Source organism: Myzus persicae, unplaced genomic scaffold, assembly GCF_001856785.1.
Source record: "Myzus persicae strain clone G006 unplaced genomic scaffold, MPER_G0061.0, whole genome shotgun sequence".
In the NCBI taxonomy this organism is placed as follows: Eukaryota; Metazoa; Arthropoda; class Insecta; order Hemiptera; family Aphididae; genus Myzus; species Myzus persicae.
This window is the reverse complement of record NW_019104012.1, coordinates 118,788-137,317: the sequence shown is the minus strand read 5'-3', so window position 1 is coordinate 137,317 and position 18,530 is coordinate 118,788. Positions and strand designations below refer to the sequence as shown.

At 28.5% G+C, this 18,530-nt stretch overlaps 1 protein-coding gene across 1 annotated transcript; it reads left to right on the top strand.

Moving 5' to 3' along the window:
• The first annotated feature begins 5,376 nt into the window (after positions 1–5,376).
• On the top strand, positions 5,377–18,367 carry LOC111037578 (myosin-2-like). Its single transcript, XM_022320235.1, has 9 exons — positions 5,377–5,523; positions 10,035–10,199; positions 10,973–11,092; positions 11,769–11,909; positions 12,537–12,665; positions 12,808–12,946; positions 14,131–14,341; positions 16,761–17,007; positions 18,178–18,367. Exons 1-9 carry the CDS (start codon positions 5,377–5,379, stop codon positions 18,310–18,312), a joined length of 1,434 nt encoding a protein of 477 aa, XP_022175927.1. The 3' UTR covers positions 18,313–18,367.
• The last annotated feature ends 163 nt before the right edge of the window (positions 18,368–18,530 follow it).

The following is an 18,530-nucleotide window of genomic DNA, read 5'->3' as shown; positions in this document are numbered from 1 at the left end:
TCTTCTTATGTTACTTCAGCACATTAGGTGCTACTACAAGTACGATGAATAGGTTTTAAATCTATATAAAATTTATTTTTGATGATTGGAATTTGTGTCATTATTGTTTAAATTTTAAATAAAATATAATAATATAACATAACCATTCTTAATCTTAACAGGCTTCACATAAAACGTCAAACGATTGCAATAAAATTAAACACAATTTTTGGCCAAAAACACTTTTTTCTTATTAATCTTGCATTGCAACATTGGTCATTAGCATTTTGTGGAGGGTTACGGTTGATTGAGAAACACATGTATGTTGAGGGAGGATTTGTTACTAAAATCTTGGGTGGTCACCCATACGGGAACTAGAAACTCTGGCCGATTATTTATAAACATACTGTACATACATATGTATAAGGAAGAATGGAAAAATTCTGTAGGTACCTAATGTATGGTATTTAACTATAGTAAGTACAAAAGTACTTACATAGTTGTATTATCTACAGACCTACAGTTGTCTAAAATAAAAACTATCTTCAGTGTTCGAATATAACGATAAAACGTTATCGTATTATAACATTTTATCGTGGACTCGACCGAAGATAAAAAATACACGGTTAATGAGAGATTACGGTATTATACTATAAAATAGTATTGACTAATTATTATATAATATGACATTGCTTAATAACCATAAACTTAAAATGTCACTATATTTAAATGTTCTAATTTAACGCCTTATTTTAATTGTATAGGTAATATACTGAATTGCCTGTTTGTTGGGTCAACTAGATGTATACATACTGTTTGATGTTATATGTATGTGTAGTTATATTATAAGCATTTATATAATTATATAGATCTTAATTGATAGGTAAAGTTTTTGTGATCTAAACTAACTTGCAATTAGAGAATTACACACTCAGAGAGTTGGACTACCAACTTAGTACATCTTATATTCGTATCCATAGACCAGAAGGCATTTACTTCTTATGTTTTCGATTCCTTTGCCTACTACAAAAACTATGAAACCCCTAATAAAATATATCAATGGTTAAAACTTAATTTCTGTAAACGATTTTAGATATACTCGTAAGTGTATAACTACCTAGGTAAATCTTCGCAATGGCAATTAATTTAATTATTTAAAAATGTTTAAAATGCTTGTATCATTACCTGTTGTTGTATCATTAGTGCTCGGGCGCAGAGGGACTGCATTTTTTTTTTTCGAGAGCACCACTTCTAATTATTTCTATTAGAAATGGATGATGAAACGTTTTATTTTGTTAAAATAATATTGTAATTCTGTAATATTATTTCGTAAAGTTGTACCTATTTAATAGGTAAGATATTAAAATTCAATTCAATATAATTTTTGTATGATAATTGATAACGCGGTCAAAAGCACGGACTGAGATACAAGTATAATATCTTAACTACCTGGTCAAAGTCTTTTATCTATTTACAATTATTACAATTTATAATGAATTACCAATTTAGTTAGAAATATTAGTATATACATTTGTATAATCATTAATTTTTATGTTAATAAATGGCAAGTAAAATAATGTTTATGTAATTGGTGTTAAATGTTACTATAGTATTGGTATAATATATTTTAACTACACATTGTTGAAGATAGGTGATTGGTAAGCATGGAGGGGGTTAAGCCCTCTCAAAATCTAAGTTGAATTTAATCATTGTAATTTAAAGGTACGAATATTATCTAAGGAATACCGGAAGCTTTCATTGATATTTTAATTTTAAAGTATCCAATATGACTAAATAATAATCGTATACCTTTACATTTTATAATAGGTCGATTCACTCTAATTTTAAAAATAACATCGTCGTATAATAGATTATTATGAACACAGATATACATGTTGACAGTTGACTATTACAATGTGTTGATCACTCCTAAAATGCATACATTATTTTAATTTAATTTGGAAAATTCCTTTATATTTTGTTGGTGTTAGAAAAAATGGGAAACTAAAATTTTTATTAATTTTAACAATAATTGAGCGTTAACAAATAATCAATAAAATAATAAACTATAAAAAATAAAACTTTTTAGTTCTTAGTGTTTTTACTCAAATGTGTTGGTAGGTATAAAAAAAAGTTTACTTAGCATAATATTAAATAGTATCAACATAACGCAGTCTTAGAAATAAAATTAACTTTATAAGGTTGTTATTATTGTTATTAAATACAATCATTGGATATAACGTACATGATTACAATATTACAATTCAAAAATTAGAATTACATTCCGGAATCATGAGATCACTAATTGAAATCTCTCATGCCTTCTATACTGACTGTACTGCGTCGTTAATTTAACCGAGGTCATAAAAAATATTATTTTAAAATTATTTTTATTAAAATCTTTATCTAAACAGATTGTTTCTACAAAATAATATTTAATAACTTCAAGACACATACAATTGACTATAAGACATACACTATAATATTTTAATTTCACGTGGTTATAGTACGAGTACGAACACTGAACATGCATTTTTTAATCAGATTTTATTATATTTACGTTACGCTATTAACTTTAAACATAATAAGTCTATACTCATTGAGTACTATACCAATGTTTAATATTGTATACAAAATACATGTCTGTATAAATATAATATTATGTCATCACTCATCACAATCCCATTATCATATTTGATAAAAAAATTAGCCACGAGCGCTTTTTCTTTGTAATTTTTACGACTAGTTGGTTGTGCTTCCCGAATGGATTTCGGTGTTTATGTTTTTATTATAACTGAGCTAAGTTTATAATAAACCAATATTGTTATTCGTTCATTAACATCTTGATAGAATAACCTTACCAAATTAATGTATTTAGCACATACATAATAGGTACATTATTAATAATAATTACTATATAATTTATATATATATAAATACTACATTTAATATTATTTAAATATTTAAAATCTGAAAGATGTGTTCTATAAATAAAAATATTGGACGTTAGATATAAAATTATTTGGGAACCATGCACACTTGATATTAGTTTTCAACTTGAAAGAGTTTAATGAGAAAATAAGGACCCAAATGCCTTGGTATACTTAATGTAATTATTGTCTGTTCATTCTTAAATTGTTGTAATTATTATTTAATACAATAAAATTTAATGGGGTTCGTCCTGTATTTAATACAAATAAATAAATAAAATACAATACAAGTCAAATTTTCCAATCTAGATTCACCCCCATGTAAGATATAGGAGGTAAATAATTTTCCCACCCCCTCCAACAACATCAACATTTCTGGAACACAATAAATAATTATTTTCCAAAGAAATTTTTTGCTAACCAATATCCAAAACACCTTTAGTAAATTATTTAACAAAATACGTTTGTAAACGTAAACCTTAAATCATATATAAAATAACAGTAGGTGCCTATGTGGCTATATTTAACCTTATATAATCCTATAACATACCCAACCGTTGTTTTAAAAATGAGTATCCTCTTCTTAAAAAAATTTAATTTACTACCTTGGACTATAATATATTATACTTATTATAAATACGATGTTTTGTACAACTAAATATTAACAATCACAGTGTCTTTTAGATAAACATTAGTTTTAATCTATATGTATAAAAATTAATGTATGTCTATTGTCTGTACGTCTCATATGCCTTCCTAAACGGCTGGATCGATTTTGATGATATGTTTTGTGTGTGTTTGAGAGAGGATAATTTAAATTCACGATTGACAACATACATTATGAACACTTTAAGATACAATTTTACTCGCCGTCTGAAAGCTTTTTAAATGTGTCCTAAATTAAATACACTTATTTAGGAATAATATTTCTAAATCATATTACCGGATTCCGGAATTCCGGTATACTTTCTAGAGTATTGTTGTAGCATTCCCCCAAAACTATATGCTGGTGATGGTCGTTAAACAAATACTGATACGTCTTATCGAAAAGTTTTGTTACTTAGTAAAATATTACATAAACTGATAAACTATATACATATATTATAAATAATCAAAATATCATAAACGAAAGCTATTTTTTAGTATATATATTTAATTTTTTATTTTTAAGTTTTTATTGACCACCTATTATTTATTGAAGGGGGCACTTAATTTCTTTCTCAAGTTTTTGTAGAACTTGAATACTTATTGTGTGTCACTTCGTGAAATAATTAATCAAATAAGAAATTGGGAGAGTACTTTCCCTCAGTGCCTTTCACCCCTAACCTACTGTTAGATTTAACAATGTGACCTATTTGAATCAACAATATATTTCTGTTGTTTAAATAAAGAGATTCAACAATTTAATTGAGTATTGTATAAACTTAACAAAACTATTGTTAATATTACAAAATTCTATAAGTTTAAAGTTGTTAAATTGAACGAAAATTGTATAAACTTAACAAATATTATTGTTAATTTAACAAAATACAATAGATTTGGAGATTAAAAATTAACAAACCATATTGTTGAGCTAAACCGGAATTTCAGCAGATTAATAATAGTTAGTTAATCTAGTTATTAATAATGTGTACATTTTGAAATCGACAAACGCGTCTGCTGGCCCTATGTTAACAATAATTGTGTTGATTTAATCGTTATTATTTTTCTTTCTGTGCACTCTGAAAAATTTGACTCTTGGAGCATATTTCCCTTTTGTATCGTTGCCTCCCTCCAATAAATGGGTACTGTTTGCCACCCTCCTTAAAATATCCATGCACAGTACTGATTATGTCATCAAAGACATCATCGCTCGTCTATTATCTAAATATAACTATTGCAGTGTTTTTCGAGGACTACGGCAACGCGACGGACACTACTACGTATTATTATTTTGAATCTAGTTAGGGGTTTTTAACGATATCGGTGGTGGTATGCGGCGTGCCGTCGTTGGTGGCGGCGGCACACATGCACACAAGGGGCTCGTTTGTAACTGTGCGTGTGTGCGTGCATGCGTGTGTGCATGCGTGTGTGCGTGCGTGTGGGTGCGTGCACGCCAGAGTGAGTGAAAAAAAAAAGAGTAAAAGAGAGTGTGAAGGACTGTGAGACGGAAAGACAATAATAATATTTTTGAAGTATAATAATATATTATGTGACTGTGGTGGGGCAGGGAGAAATACGCAGATCGCCGGCGCCGCCAACCGTCCGGTCACCCGTCGTCTCGTCTCTCGTCTCTCGTTTTACAGTCGGCTGTAAACGCGTCCGACGAAGACGTGCACGGTAACACGCTAATCGCTACGCAGCCGCCGACCGCCCGATCTTCGACACCACTGCGAGCCAGACCGGCGCAGCCACCGCCCACCGCACCACCATCACGGCGGCAAACGTACGGGCGAACCGCGGCTGCGGTGGTGGCTGCTCCATCGCGATGCCATCGCTGCAGCCGGCTGCACTGCTGGCGATGCTGGTGCTGCTGACCGCCGCCCACGATGGAATTGCAGCTCCAGACATCACCATGTCCATACACAGCGACCTAGCTGGTAGTGGAACACCGAGCTCTTTCACTGTCAATCAGGTCAGTAAGTAAAGGGTGGATGTAGGATAATTATTGACAATTATTGCTGACACGTGTCTTATGATGGCCAGAGACCTATATAATATTAGTAAGACGATTTTATTGTTATACACTTGCTGTAATAATATTATTTAGTTTCTTTGGTGACACATTATTCGCTACTATATGAACACGCAAATAATGTATTAATAATATATCCTTGCAATTCAAAAGACATATTCGTGATCCTAATGAAGAAAATTCTAATTACTCTGTGAACAATAATTATCAGAAATTTGCTTTACAGTTCTTCGGTATCTTCGGTGTATCTTATTGAATAGTATATTATATTTGTAGATATTATGGCTCGAAACTCGAGACTTCCAAATATTTAATTATCCCATCCGGTAAATCTGTACAAAATGTCCGAGTAAAATATCACCATAAACAAATTTAATTTAATTAAAAGTGAAAAAGTGAAATGTATATAGATGACAGTAATAATTTCGCAAAACATGCTACCTGACACCTATCAATAATTATCAATTATTATCTTCTCGGCTCTTTTAAATAAGTACTTACACATTTTTCTGAAATCAATCGACATTTTAACCAAAAAAGTCATAACTCGGTAGTATAATAATATTAATGTTAACTAATATTAAAAACAACTAACGTCCAACGATTGCCCTGAACATAAGATTATAATTGTTCAAATTTTACTAGTCGGTTTTTAATTTTGAGGAACCAGCCAAAATGTTCTTATAAAATCATAAATATATAGTCTCCCCTCTACCACGTGGAAATTTTTGTAAATGCCACTGTGCTGCCGGCTACTGCTAATACGCATATCTCTTCTGAATTCTGGAAACTATTTTTTATTCCTGTTATTAAAATTGTTAATAGTTTGATATGACTAATGACTTCCTATTAATACTATACTATAAACTACACTTATTTTGTTCATTAAAATATAGAATAAGAAGAAAGCTACGTTACAATAAAATAGAACGCAAATAAGTTTATAATAAATACACAATGCACTATTACTTAGTAAAAAATCATAGAAACAATTATTAACCTATAACCTAACATCACAAAACAGTTAATTCTATGAATAGATTAGCATTTTATTTTAGTTACTTTTGTCACTTTAAATAAGTTCACAGCGTACACGTTTAATGACGATTTATTTCATGCATCCAACTGCCAAAAAATAAAAAAATGTTAACTTGGCTCGTATCCAAGGTGAACGTTTGTAAAGGTTCAATACATTTTTATGGGGAAGAACGTTTGATATAAATCATAACCAATTAAATTCACTTGCAATAAGAATGAAATATAGACTAATCAATTTGGCTAGTTTGGGATGTAAATATGTAATTCTAATGATTGTTATAATGCAAATTTGTATATAATATGTATAATATTATTGGTGGTTCATGGCATATGCCTACTTAAACTAAATGATACAATAATATATTTAAAACTGTTTCTAGAATTCATCTATCTATCTATCTATAAATATAAATGTGAAAATGAGAAACTTTCATTAACTCAAAAGTAAAATTGTCCATTACAAAAATGTTTAAGAATATTATTTTGGAGGGTGTTTAATATATAATTTTTCTAAATATTTTCTCGGAACAATATAATATTAATTTTATTTTATATTTTATTTCATATTTTACTTTCATTTTCCTAAATTTATAAAAAAATTATTTTTATTTTTAAGTCAAAATAATAAAACATAAAACCATTGTCAAACCTTCAAAAATATTATCTTCTAAACATATTTAATAAGTGATTTTACTCTAAGATTACCTACTTAAAAAATCATAAAAATAACAATTCTAAATGCCTTTTTGCATACGTTGAGCGTGAGTCTCAAATAAAAAACAAAATATATTGTAAATAACAAAATATAAATAAAATAATAAAAATGTATTTCATTATTTATTAAATGAATTAATATCTTACAAATTATAAGTGGCGGATGTTGATGAAGGAATACAAATTACATTCATGGATGATATTATTACAAAGATTGACGACTATGGAGTAATTGATTCTTCTTAAATACAACTTAACGATCGGTAAACAATTGTCATTTCAGAAAGTTTATGCGGATATATAAAAAATATTGTAGATATATGTTGTACCTATTAAAAATTTAAAAACCAATGCGGGTCAAGAGACTAATAAATCGTTGACGTTATTGTCTATTCCATATTGGCATATTATAAGTCAACTGATTCAATGAAATGGCTTAATATAATATGCTTAGTTATACTAAATAAGATTTATTTCGATTTTAGATACATGATCGATAATGTCGATAAATACGATAATGTTATTAATGTTTGATATATTAAGTCTATCACGACTCACGTCCAACATTTTTCAACGAATCGAAACTAATTGGTATTATTATACCAATTAATCCAACGGAAAACTACATTTTATTAATTATCCATGAATTTAAACTATAAAGTAAATTTTATTAAATTGGGTATATTTTTATATTCTGATATGTTTGTTGATCAACAATTTAACTTCATGTTGCAAATCTATAGATTCTGAGTTTCATGCTTTTACCAATATATGTACATAATTTAATATTATTAAAGATTAGGTTTATATAACCAACCAATCACTAAGTACAATAATAAATTATTAAATTCAAAATAATACATTACAAAACTAACTATTCTGCCCTAAATACTTAATTTAATTCCTTTTAACAATTTTCAAATTTCTTTACATTCTATTCTCATAAATTAAAATCTCAACGTACTATGTATACTATATATATATCAAAAGCTTAATAATTAACCATCGTATAAGAATTAAGAATAAATTAAGAAAATTGAACCAATTAATGTGTAAATATCCAGTAATCCGATAGCCAAATAAATTATTTAAATTTTAAAAATTGAGATTAGGTTCATATTAGAGAAAATATAAAAAATATTTTCTGTGACAATCATGCTATATTATACTTATATATTTCTTTCTTAAAAGCTTCTACACATACATATAATTCTACAATATTAAAATAATTATATTTTTTTTTATAGAAAAAAATTTTAAAAAACTGTTGCAACGTGATCTCATGCAATATCTGTAAGCCAAATGTGTGATAAATTAAAATCAAACATTTTTCAACACAAAAATAGGCTTTTGGTTTAAAATCCAAATAAAACCTTACATTGATATGGAATATTGATATTTTTTTATCTTATTAAATAAATATTAACTAAAATTAAATATTCCCAGTTGATTTGATAGGTTTGAACGATTTTGAATAAAAGATTATTTAAAAAAATGTTTAATCCAATATTAATTCTCTTACAATAATAATTAAAATATTAATGACTTTGTTTAATTAATGTATGTATAACATCATTAAATTGTTGATTATTCATAAATGTTGAATAATCTAACAAACAAATTAAATTCCTATTAAAAATCAGTTCGGTTGGGTACATGAAAGATGAAACTGAGATATTAAGAATACTTTTATTTTATTTTAAATGGATCAAAGATTAAGCAAATTAATTTTATAGTATTAGGCTTAGAAGTATAAAAAAATATTATTTTTTGTTGTTCAGTAAAATAGCATTGAAGCTGAAGATTAATTAAAAGTTTAAATTGAATTTCAGCAAATAATAAATGTAATAGATAATTCTACAGTAAGCTTTCTATCATCGGCGGAATAGTGTAGCACAGCCAAGGATAAGCGATTTTCGCGATTAATCCGTAAAATACAAATTGAAACAAAAATGCAATTATTGAAAAATGTATATTGAATTATTTAAATTAAAATTAGATAAGTGCATAGTCACATAAGTACAATATATTGTATACAATAGTATAGTTTAGTTAGATATACTTCCGTAGAAGACCACTGATAACCGTGGTTTACTGACTTCTGTACAGTGTATATAGTAGAAGTGACCAGCGATAAGAATCACGAGCCACATGGTACACAGTATAAAGAAAAATATGTAAGAGTCAGGAAAAAAGGTTCTCAACAAATTATCTTAAATAAGAAAAGATGTTAAATTAAATAAAACACTAAAATGTATTGAATGATTTGTATGTGAAACAATATAATAACGTCGAATAATGTCGTATTAAATTTTGTAACGGATAATTGTCTTTTCATACAATACCTACCTATAAATTATTGCATTAGTAAAAAGGTTTTGCGTCTTATGTTAAGACTCCAGCCGTGATTTGGCCACTCCTGAGATAATATAATGCATATATTTTTTATACTATATTCTCATATTGTATATTATAGCTTATAAGTTATAAAATACCTACTCTGATTCCTGTTACCGTTCGCTAACAGTGTATTGATTATATAATTGATATACATTATCCACAAAAAGTAAATTTTTAATTATGACATTTTCTGGCCTGATATAAAGACTGCTACAGATATGGCCAATACGTTTCACACGATTTAAACATATATTTTAACTCTCACGGCTCACCCTTTAAATACAATCGCTTTGTTTCAGGTCTATGCTCTAATTTCCAATATCGAATTCAGACTGAGAGATTTGTCAAATACATTAAGACGGGATCAACAAATGGAAAGAATAAATTCCAGGATAGACATAATGTTCAACAAGCTTAGTCATTTAGAAGTATCCAACGAAATGTGGTTCGATAAATTTCAGCAGGTATAATTTTAATAATTTTAGTAAGTACCATACTTTATCTTGCAGTTAAAACACTTGTATAACATCTCTACTTCTATCATCTATTAGTGTACACAATGAATTTTAGTGCTATATGCAGCCTTTTTTCCATATTTTAACAGGAACACGGGGGACTGCCTTAACAATTTAGTATAATCTCCCCTAATAATAAATTATTGGACTTTTATACTTGAAAATGATAATATAAATAAATTAAATTATGTGTTAAAAACAAATTACTTTCAACACAACCTCGGTGAACAATGATATCTGTATAGAATGTGTTTCTAGTATTTTTAAAACTCGGGAAAAAATAATGGTATTTTTGAAATGTTTATAGACTATTAAACATAACTTCTTATAGATATTTCAATATTTGTAACAATAAACAATACATTTTATAAAATTAAAACTAAAAAAAAAGTAGACTTTTGAATTAGGTAGGTATTATTAAAGCTTAAAGGCTAAAGGTCTAATTATATTCCTGAATTTTTCAAATTTTTCAAATATATTTTTCACATATAATAATGAATTTGAAAAATAATATTTCAATTATTGTTTTATAATTTTTCAACAATAAGGCGATTTGGGGAGAGTTAGGTGTGTAATATTCATCATGTATCCGAATTAAATTGAAACTATATTATTATTATTATTATTATTAGTTACACCACCGTGTTGCAGTAAATATTATGAATTATGATAGTAATATGCATCTAATTGTGTAAACCATTTGACATTTGGTGACTTTTCAGTCGGTGATGGAGGAATGTGGTCCGAACCACATGACCAGACGTCTGGACAAGGCTCAGCAACAACTAGAGATAACATTAGAACACATGGAGACCAATCTACAGTCCGTCCAAAATCATCAGGTCAATATGACTAACTCACAAATACATAAAATTAATTATAAATAAAACCCACTTTAACCAGAGTGTATTTTTTTCTCAGTATTGATATACATTATACATACCTAGTGGCTAGTTGTTACATGATAATATGCGCATATTATATAATACATCATAAACATAAAAAACATAGATTTACTAAATATTACATATTATTATAAGTATTTATGTTTAATACTTTAACGAATTAAAAATCAATGCAGGGCAATAATATAATATAAGTAATGACGCAAATCATTATTTCGTCTTTGTTGGGTAAATACCTATAAGCTATTACAATATTGGAAAGATGAGGCGTTAGGTACCATTGATTTCAAATTGTATTATACATTTTAATAGATTAATGATAGAATAATGTTACTGAAAAATGATAGGTACAACATCATAAACAATTATTGCATGATATTATAATATTATGTTGCATCTGAAACACACTGTGTATTTATAGATGATGAAACATGGGCATTTTAATTGGGTGTTGTTGAAAAGATCGACAGTAAAGGGAAATAAATAACTCGCTGGAAACATGCGTTTGTAATCAGTCAGTCGGTGGCTGGTCTTAACAGGCAATTGGCCAAAGATGAAACGAAAACGACATGTTAGTTAACGAACCATCTCGTCCATTTGGGCTGTGTTACAGAAAGAACTGGAGAAAGAAATCAAAAAAGTGGCAGACAGACAGACAGAAATGGCAACAGACATTCAGACAATGCGAAAAGACATGAGTTCAGAGTTTGAAAAACACAATTCCAATCAGATTACCTTCAGGAAACAGTTACAAGTAAAAACAATATGTGAACGTATTAATGTAAATTGTAATTAAAGTTATTGAATATTAGAAACAATTGATTTATTGACCAGATGGACATTTAAAAATATTATAATTATAATAAATTATAAAAGTACCATTATTTTCATTACATAAACGTTTAAAAAAAAATCAGGATATACTTAACATTTGTGTTGTAGGTATTTTAGTCTGTAGAGCAATATCATTTTACTTCCAAATTCTAACTAATAAAATATAATTTATAAATTATAAATACACACTTCGTATTGTCTACAATCCATACATAACGTTCATAATTTTTTTTTTTGTACCTATACCAATCTCGTCATTTGAATTCTGAAATATCGTAAATTTACGTTGTCGTTTCGATTTATATTTTCCAGCCAAAGTTTCAGTTGATCAGAAAATATTTAAATCAACCTTAGATATTAAGTCATAATAAATTTGAATTATTTTTTTTTTGTTTCTTTTTCCTCTACGTATCGAATGTTTCCAATATCTAGGATTATTTATTTTTTTAATTACAACAAACTTCACCAACATTATAACTTCAAAATATCATAAAAAAAGTTTAACTTTACTATGCACATTGGTTTTAGTGGTATTTTGTTTCTATAGGACACTGTTGCAAATTTATCTCAACAACCCAAAATCACGGACAGATCAATGAGTGCCTGTTCGTGTAATCAAGACGGTGATTTCAGTCAAATTCCGGAAACAACGACTATTAACAAACTAGCTACAGCGGTACCGTCCTAATACTATTTATTATTATAAACCTATACTTAATATCAATTACCTAGTTAAAATAGAAATTTAGTAATTCGAAATCACATAACTAACGTTGTTCTTAATAACTATTTTCATTATTATTTATAATATTCCGTAGATAAGTAATATGTACAATGGGCTCAAAGACCGTACAGATCACATAAGCATCTCACTCAAGGAATTAGTGGAGAATACTGACAAGTATAGACGGAGATTGGACTCCGATAGACGAGGCGTGATAAACGAGTTTTTAGACAGTAAGAATGAAAATAATTATTTATTACCAATAAAGATTGTAATAACAACCTAAAAATAAATAACTTTTTAAAATTTTAATATTAATTTTGATTGATTTTGATCATAATCGACACATCATTGAATGGGGCAGTAAAATGTTTACCTTAATATTAAGTGTAAGTGTGTATAAGTTACCTATAACTGCTGTGAACCCTCAGAATACTTAAAAATGATAATTTAATAATATTTGACATTTGTATGTAAAATTATAACTTAACAATGAAAAGCACTTAAATTAGTATTTGGTACGCTCAAAATTGATTCTGATCATCGTTGGCCGTTGGGGAAGTCGCTTACTAAATTAGATTTACTGTTTATGTTTTTAAAATTAATTTTATCAGTGGCATAAAATTTAATCCCCTAGATTTTTTGTTTATACTGAACGGTGGATAATAATATGGTTACATTTCTGAGTTTTTTTTCCAATTCTCAGTATGTACCTATGTAAGGTCGGGTCCAGGGGGGACTAGCGGCTGTGGCCCATTCCCAAGCCCGTATTTCTAAAAATTGTATAATATTAAAAAAAAAATTTTTAAAAAAAATCCTATTACAATATCGAGCTTTTAGAAGACTTAACCCCCCCCCTCTCCCATGTCTCTGGAGCCACCCGGTTCCAATTGCTATCATAAACTATATATGATATTAACTAGTTTTGTGCTTTTGACTGGCCTCACATTTGCTTTCGATTCGAACCTATCACAGATCGCTGAAAATTTGGAGAAAAAAGGTGGAAGTAAAAGATAAAATTTCTTCAGAAATTATAGTTAAAAAATAAAAATAAACAAATATACAACAATTAATATTAATCGAATATATACATGGCTATATCAGTGGTCATTGCGACTGTTCCATACAGCATTACAGCCATTATTTTTAAAAATAATACTTGAAGTTTTTAATTTTTATCCAACACAACCAGTGAAACTTTTTTAATTTTTGAATGAGACCCCATAGTCAAAAAAGGTTTACGATCACCTATATCATATAATTCCAAAGGGTCATATCCGTTTATATTATTAAAATAAAATAACTCAAAATAGTAAATATTGAAAATAATGTCGTGTCTGGCAATCAATCAATGTTTGGTTATCCACCAAATATTAAATTGTAAAAGTTTTTTTTATTTTAAATACATTTTTTATAGGTTTCTTGGAAGCGGCCATCGACAAAATAACAGCGATTCAGAAAAAATCAGAAAACGAACTTGAAGTCAAGTTCAAAGAGCACTTGCAATTACTCGTTGATGGACAAAACTTGTTCATGGACAATTGTCACCGGTTGCAATCAAACGAACGACAAATCGAGAACGATATGGTTGATATATTGGAAAGGATATTAGACCGTATTGATAACAAGTGAGAGGGATTGCATATTTTCTTAAGTAATTTTTTTATTCATAAAAATGTATAACTCCGGTGATACGAACGAACATTTTTAAATATCAATAATAATAATTATAATTTAAACTATTTTATTGTTTCATAGTTTCGTTTGCCTAGGTATCATCCTCTCAATGTACTATTTTTGTTTTTTTTTTTAATTTATAAAATGAGTTTTTTACATACTAGGTTTTATTTTAAAGTTCGTAAACATAAATGACATCAAATTAGGGCTGAATGCTGATAAATAAACTAAAATAAGAGTTTTTTTCACAACAATAAATTTAAAATACACGATTTTATCATTAAGCATAATATTTGGTAATTGTTTGATTACCTAAGTAATCGAGACAATTGTATACTTATATATTATGCAGATTTGAAATCAATTTTCGTCAGGTTAAAAAATGTTTTATATATGTTCAATGGTATGTATTATTAGATGAACTTTTAATCTGCGGTATTACCTTTAAGTAAATGAAAAAATTAGCCAATATACGATTAGGGACATATTCACATCTCATTGATTCCTCCCACCCACTTCTAAATTCCAAATTTTCGCTTAATAACAAACTTCGGATATACACGACAATCATAAAGCACGTATTTTTAAGTGCTATCAAAGTGTCAAACCTTCTAATATCAGACTAATTCAGTAAATCCAATGATCCAATCTATTGCAGTTTTCCACACACGCTTCTTGTTAAGCATATATGTCACATATTAAACCTTGCCTGATTAATCTAATCATGGGGTAAAAGTGGCACCTAAAGTGGTGAAAGGGTGCATGCTAAATTAATTCAAAAAATATATTTTATTAAAAGAACACTGTATCGTATAACTTAAAAATCGATCAGAGTCAATTCCTATATGTATAAATAAAATAATTGACGCGTTGTTAACTAGTATATATCACGCTACTTCTATATATTCAAATATTACATCAAACGAACAAAATTAATAGTTACTTTACATATCTCATATTGCCGCCAAAACTTCATCGAATGTTGATAAAATGTTTTATCACAATTGGCTATGATAACAAAAAGTTTGCCAGGAATTCAGAATGGCAAATATTAAATTATTTATATACAATAGTGAATTTTGCCCAATGCTCTATTATACTTCCCGGGTTACCCTTATCTAACGGCTATCCGCAGACTATATGGACATTTTCAAGTAGTCTGTGATATATCTACTGTATGGCTGTATGTATAATATTTATGCTATATCATATCGTAATGTTCTGCTTTCAGTTGATACAGTTATAAATTATAATGATTAGGTACCTACTAAATATTTTTAAGGAATTTAGTAATATAACAATACATTATACGAGTATGTTCTATTTAAAACAATATTATTGCCATTTTATTATCGGAAATTTTATTTTTTTTTATGTATTTCAGACATTTTGGATGTTTACTGTGCACATAAATATGTCTCAAAATCATAGTTTGTTAATATTAGGTAGGTACAACGATTGACAATTTTATTGTTCGTTCTGTCGAATACTCGACATCAAATAATGTAGGTACAATAAATAAGTCCAGGTGGTTAATTTTGTTAACTGGTTATAAACCCATCTCAAAATTAAATTTATTTTTAAACAGTTAAGGGTAGGTTTATAAGTATATAACATTATAACCCATGTAATATGCATGGGCTAAAATGCACTTTACCAATTATCAACCACTCCGGATTTTGAAAATTTTTTTAAAACAACTTGTTTTATTATGCTTAAAACGATGGTGTACAAATCGTTTTCCGGAAACTATTATTTTAGAATTTATAGCAGTTTAAAATGTATGGTTATATCATGGTAAATAATGAAATAGTAGGTACAAGTATAGTAGGTGTAAGTATAAGTATTGCCCGCTCGCCATTCATCACATGAAACTTTGACACTACAAAGCACGTAACAATAATATTATCAATCACGTCATTGACCATTGTAAAGGTAAAATATAGATGAGCAATATTACAGTATTAGTTCAATATTAAAATACATGTGCTCGTATGTTTCATAAACAGGCGCATGTATTTTAAACACTCGGTCGTCGTATAGGTACCGTATATCTTTTCCGGTATCTTAGGAGTATTTATATTATACGTCTTGTTCTCTTGACTATAGGTAGGTAATTATATTTTTGATACATATTATTTTTATGTTGTATCTAAAACATCATTATAAAATATAATAGGTACCTACACATATTTCAAGTAAATACAATTGTAGAATATAAAATATAACTCCTTCTGCAATCGTATCGGTACGTACCTAGGTAACATTGTATTCTGTCTGTCCTGCGATTTTCTCAAAGTGATGACTATTTTATCTTCACGCAACGCACTAATGCACCAAACATTGAATATGACTCTTTTGTATTTTTAGGAGTAAGTCCGAGGGCACGACGTTGGAACAAATACCGAAAACGTTGAAAACCCAAAGCAGCCTGGAGGAGAAGATGTTCGCGGAGCTTTCGGAACTCGTCAAGACACAGTCTGACCAGTTGACCAGAACAGTAGCCTACTCCACCAACCAAGTGTTAAAGTTGCACCAGGACGTAACGAACATTTCCAACGCGCTGATGGCCGTCAACAATCATGGCGGACTCTGCAATTTCACCGTGTCCACGACGGTAAGTCCTACGTGGTCGTCGTATAGGTATCATGACTGAATGACACAGGCAGACTAAATATTTATTTTACCTACCATTGATTTTAAATAAACTAGCGTTAATGATTGTATACAGTACTATACACTACGGGTCCTATGAGTCTATGACTATAGGAGACCGGTGACTCGGCGACTAAAAAAATAATCCAAAATAACTTAAAACGTACCTATTAGACACTTTTAACTGGGCAGTGTACGGTAAAAAAAATATTAGTATATTGGTGTAATCCGGCATTTGTGACAATAACATATTAAGTACTAATTAATAAATATAAAAATTATCGTTTTTGAAAACTAACATAGTGTTTTTATAATAAACATATTTAAATATAAGTATAATATCTAATATTGAAAAAACAATATGAATGAGGTAAATAGATTATAAATGTTATGGGGACATGTCTTATTTAAAAAATTTATTAACGTCAAAATGCGTGTAAAAAATAGGTAGGTCGTAGGTAGGTATTACTTATGCAGGTACTTACCTATTGTATATCAATTTCAGAATAAAATAAAACTTTCCAATAAAATGAATCTAATATTGAATATTTTTTTAAATAGAAATCCGAATATTTCCTTGGTAGATGCCTAACAAAAAAAAATTCACCAAAAACCTGGATATAAATATATAATAATATATTGGGTCCCAAATTTTAACACAAAGACTTACAATAGGTAATTACTAATTATATTATATATAAAGCCAAATTTTGTTATTCATTACTGTTGAATAATATTAGCCATTAGGTAATACGTAATTTTATTTAATAGGTAATGGCAGATAGCCAGATAGGTACCTAAATATTAACTCCTTTATTATTATTCACCATTCATAATTCATTGAAATAAGAAACTGTAAAACAATAGATTGTAGATAGTAAGTTAAACCTAATAGGGAGTGGGTACGATTATCAAAATGTTTACAACAATAATAATGATGAAATAAAAAGTATAATTCAAGCTAACTAGGTAGTAGATTGTGGGTAGGTAGGTATTAGGTAGGTACCTACCTATATTAATACATTTCACATTCTCAATATTTATCAAGATACCTAAGCACATAAGTGCAGGTTTGTCGTAAGAAATTGTATTATGGTTACAAAATTGTCTAACAATGAATCTCGTATTTCAGGACATGAACGACAGACTACCCTTGCACAATACCAACAACAGCCATAGCAGCAACCCATCGACTTTAAAAAACAAGTACAACATCGAAAAACCTACAACATTGATGCCGAACCAGAACCGTTCTCCACATGATTAGAATAAAAATAAACCGTGTAAATAGTACAATATATTATTATGCACTTGATTTGTCATTTATTTTACCAAATCAATATTATTATAATAGAACCTATATAATAGGTACCTACAACCTACTACCTACCTACTACTGATACTTAATAAAATAAAATCATCCAAGATTAATAATAACGTTGGTCAATTACATCTAGTGGATGTGTGATGTGTCTATAATTGCTG

Bases quoted from the DNA above. Each gene is read 5' to 3' on its own strand.
- LOC111037578 (XM_022320235.1), top strand. From the start codon at position 5,377: ATGCCATCGCTGCAGCCGGCTGCACTGCTGGCGATGCTGGTGCTGCTG. The intron at 5,524-10,034 runs GTCAGTAAGTAA...GCTTTGTTTCAG, and splicing joins GCTCTTTCACTGTCAATCAG to GTCTATGCTCTAATTTCCAA. The intron at 11,093-11,768 runs GTCAATATGACT...GCTGTGTTACAG, and splicing joins AGTCCGTCCAAAATCATCAG to AAAGAACTGGAGAAAGAAAT.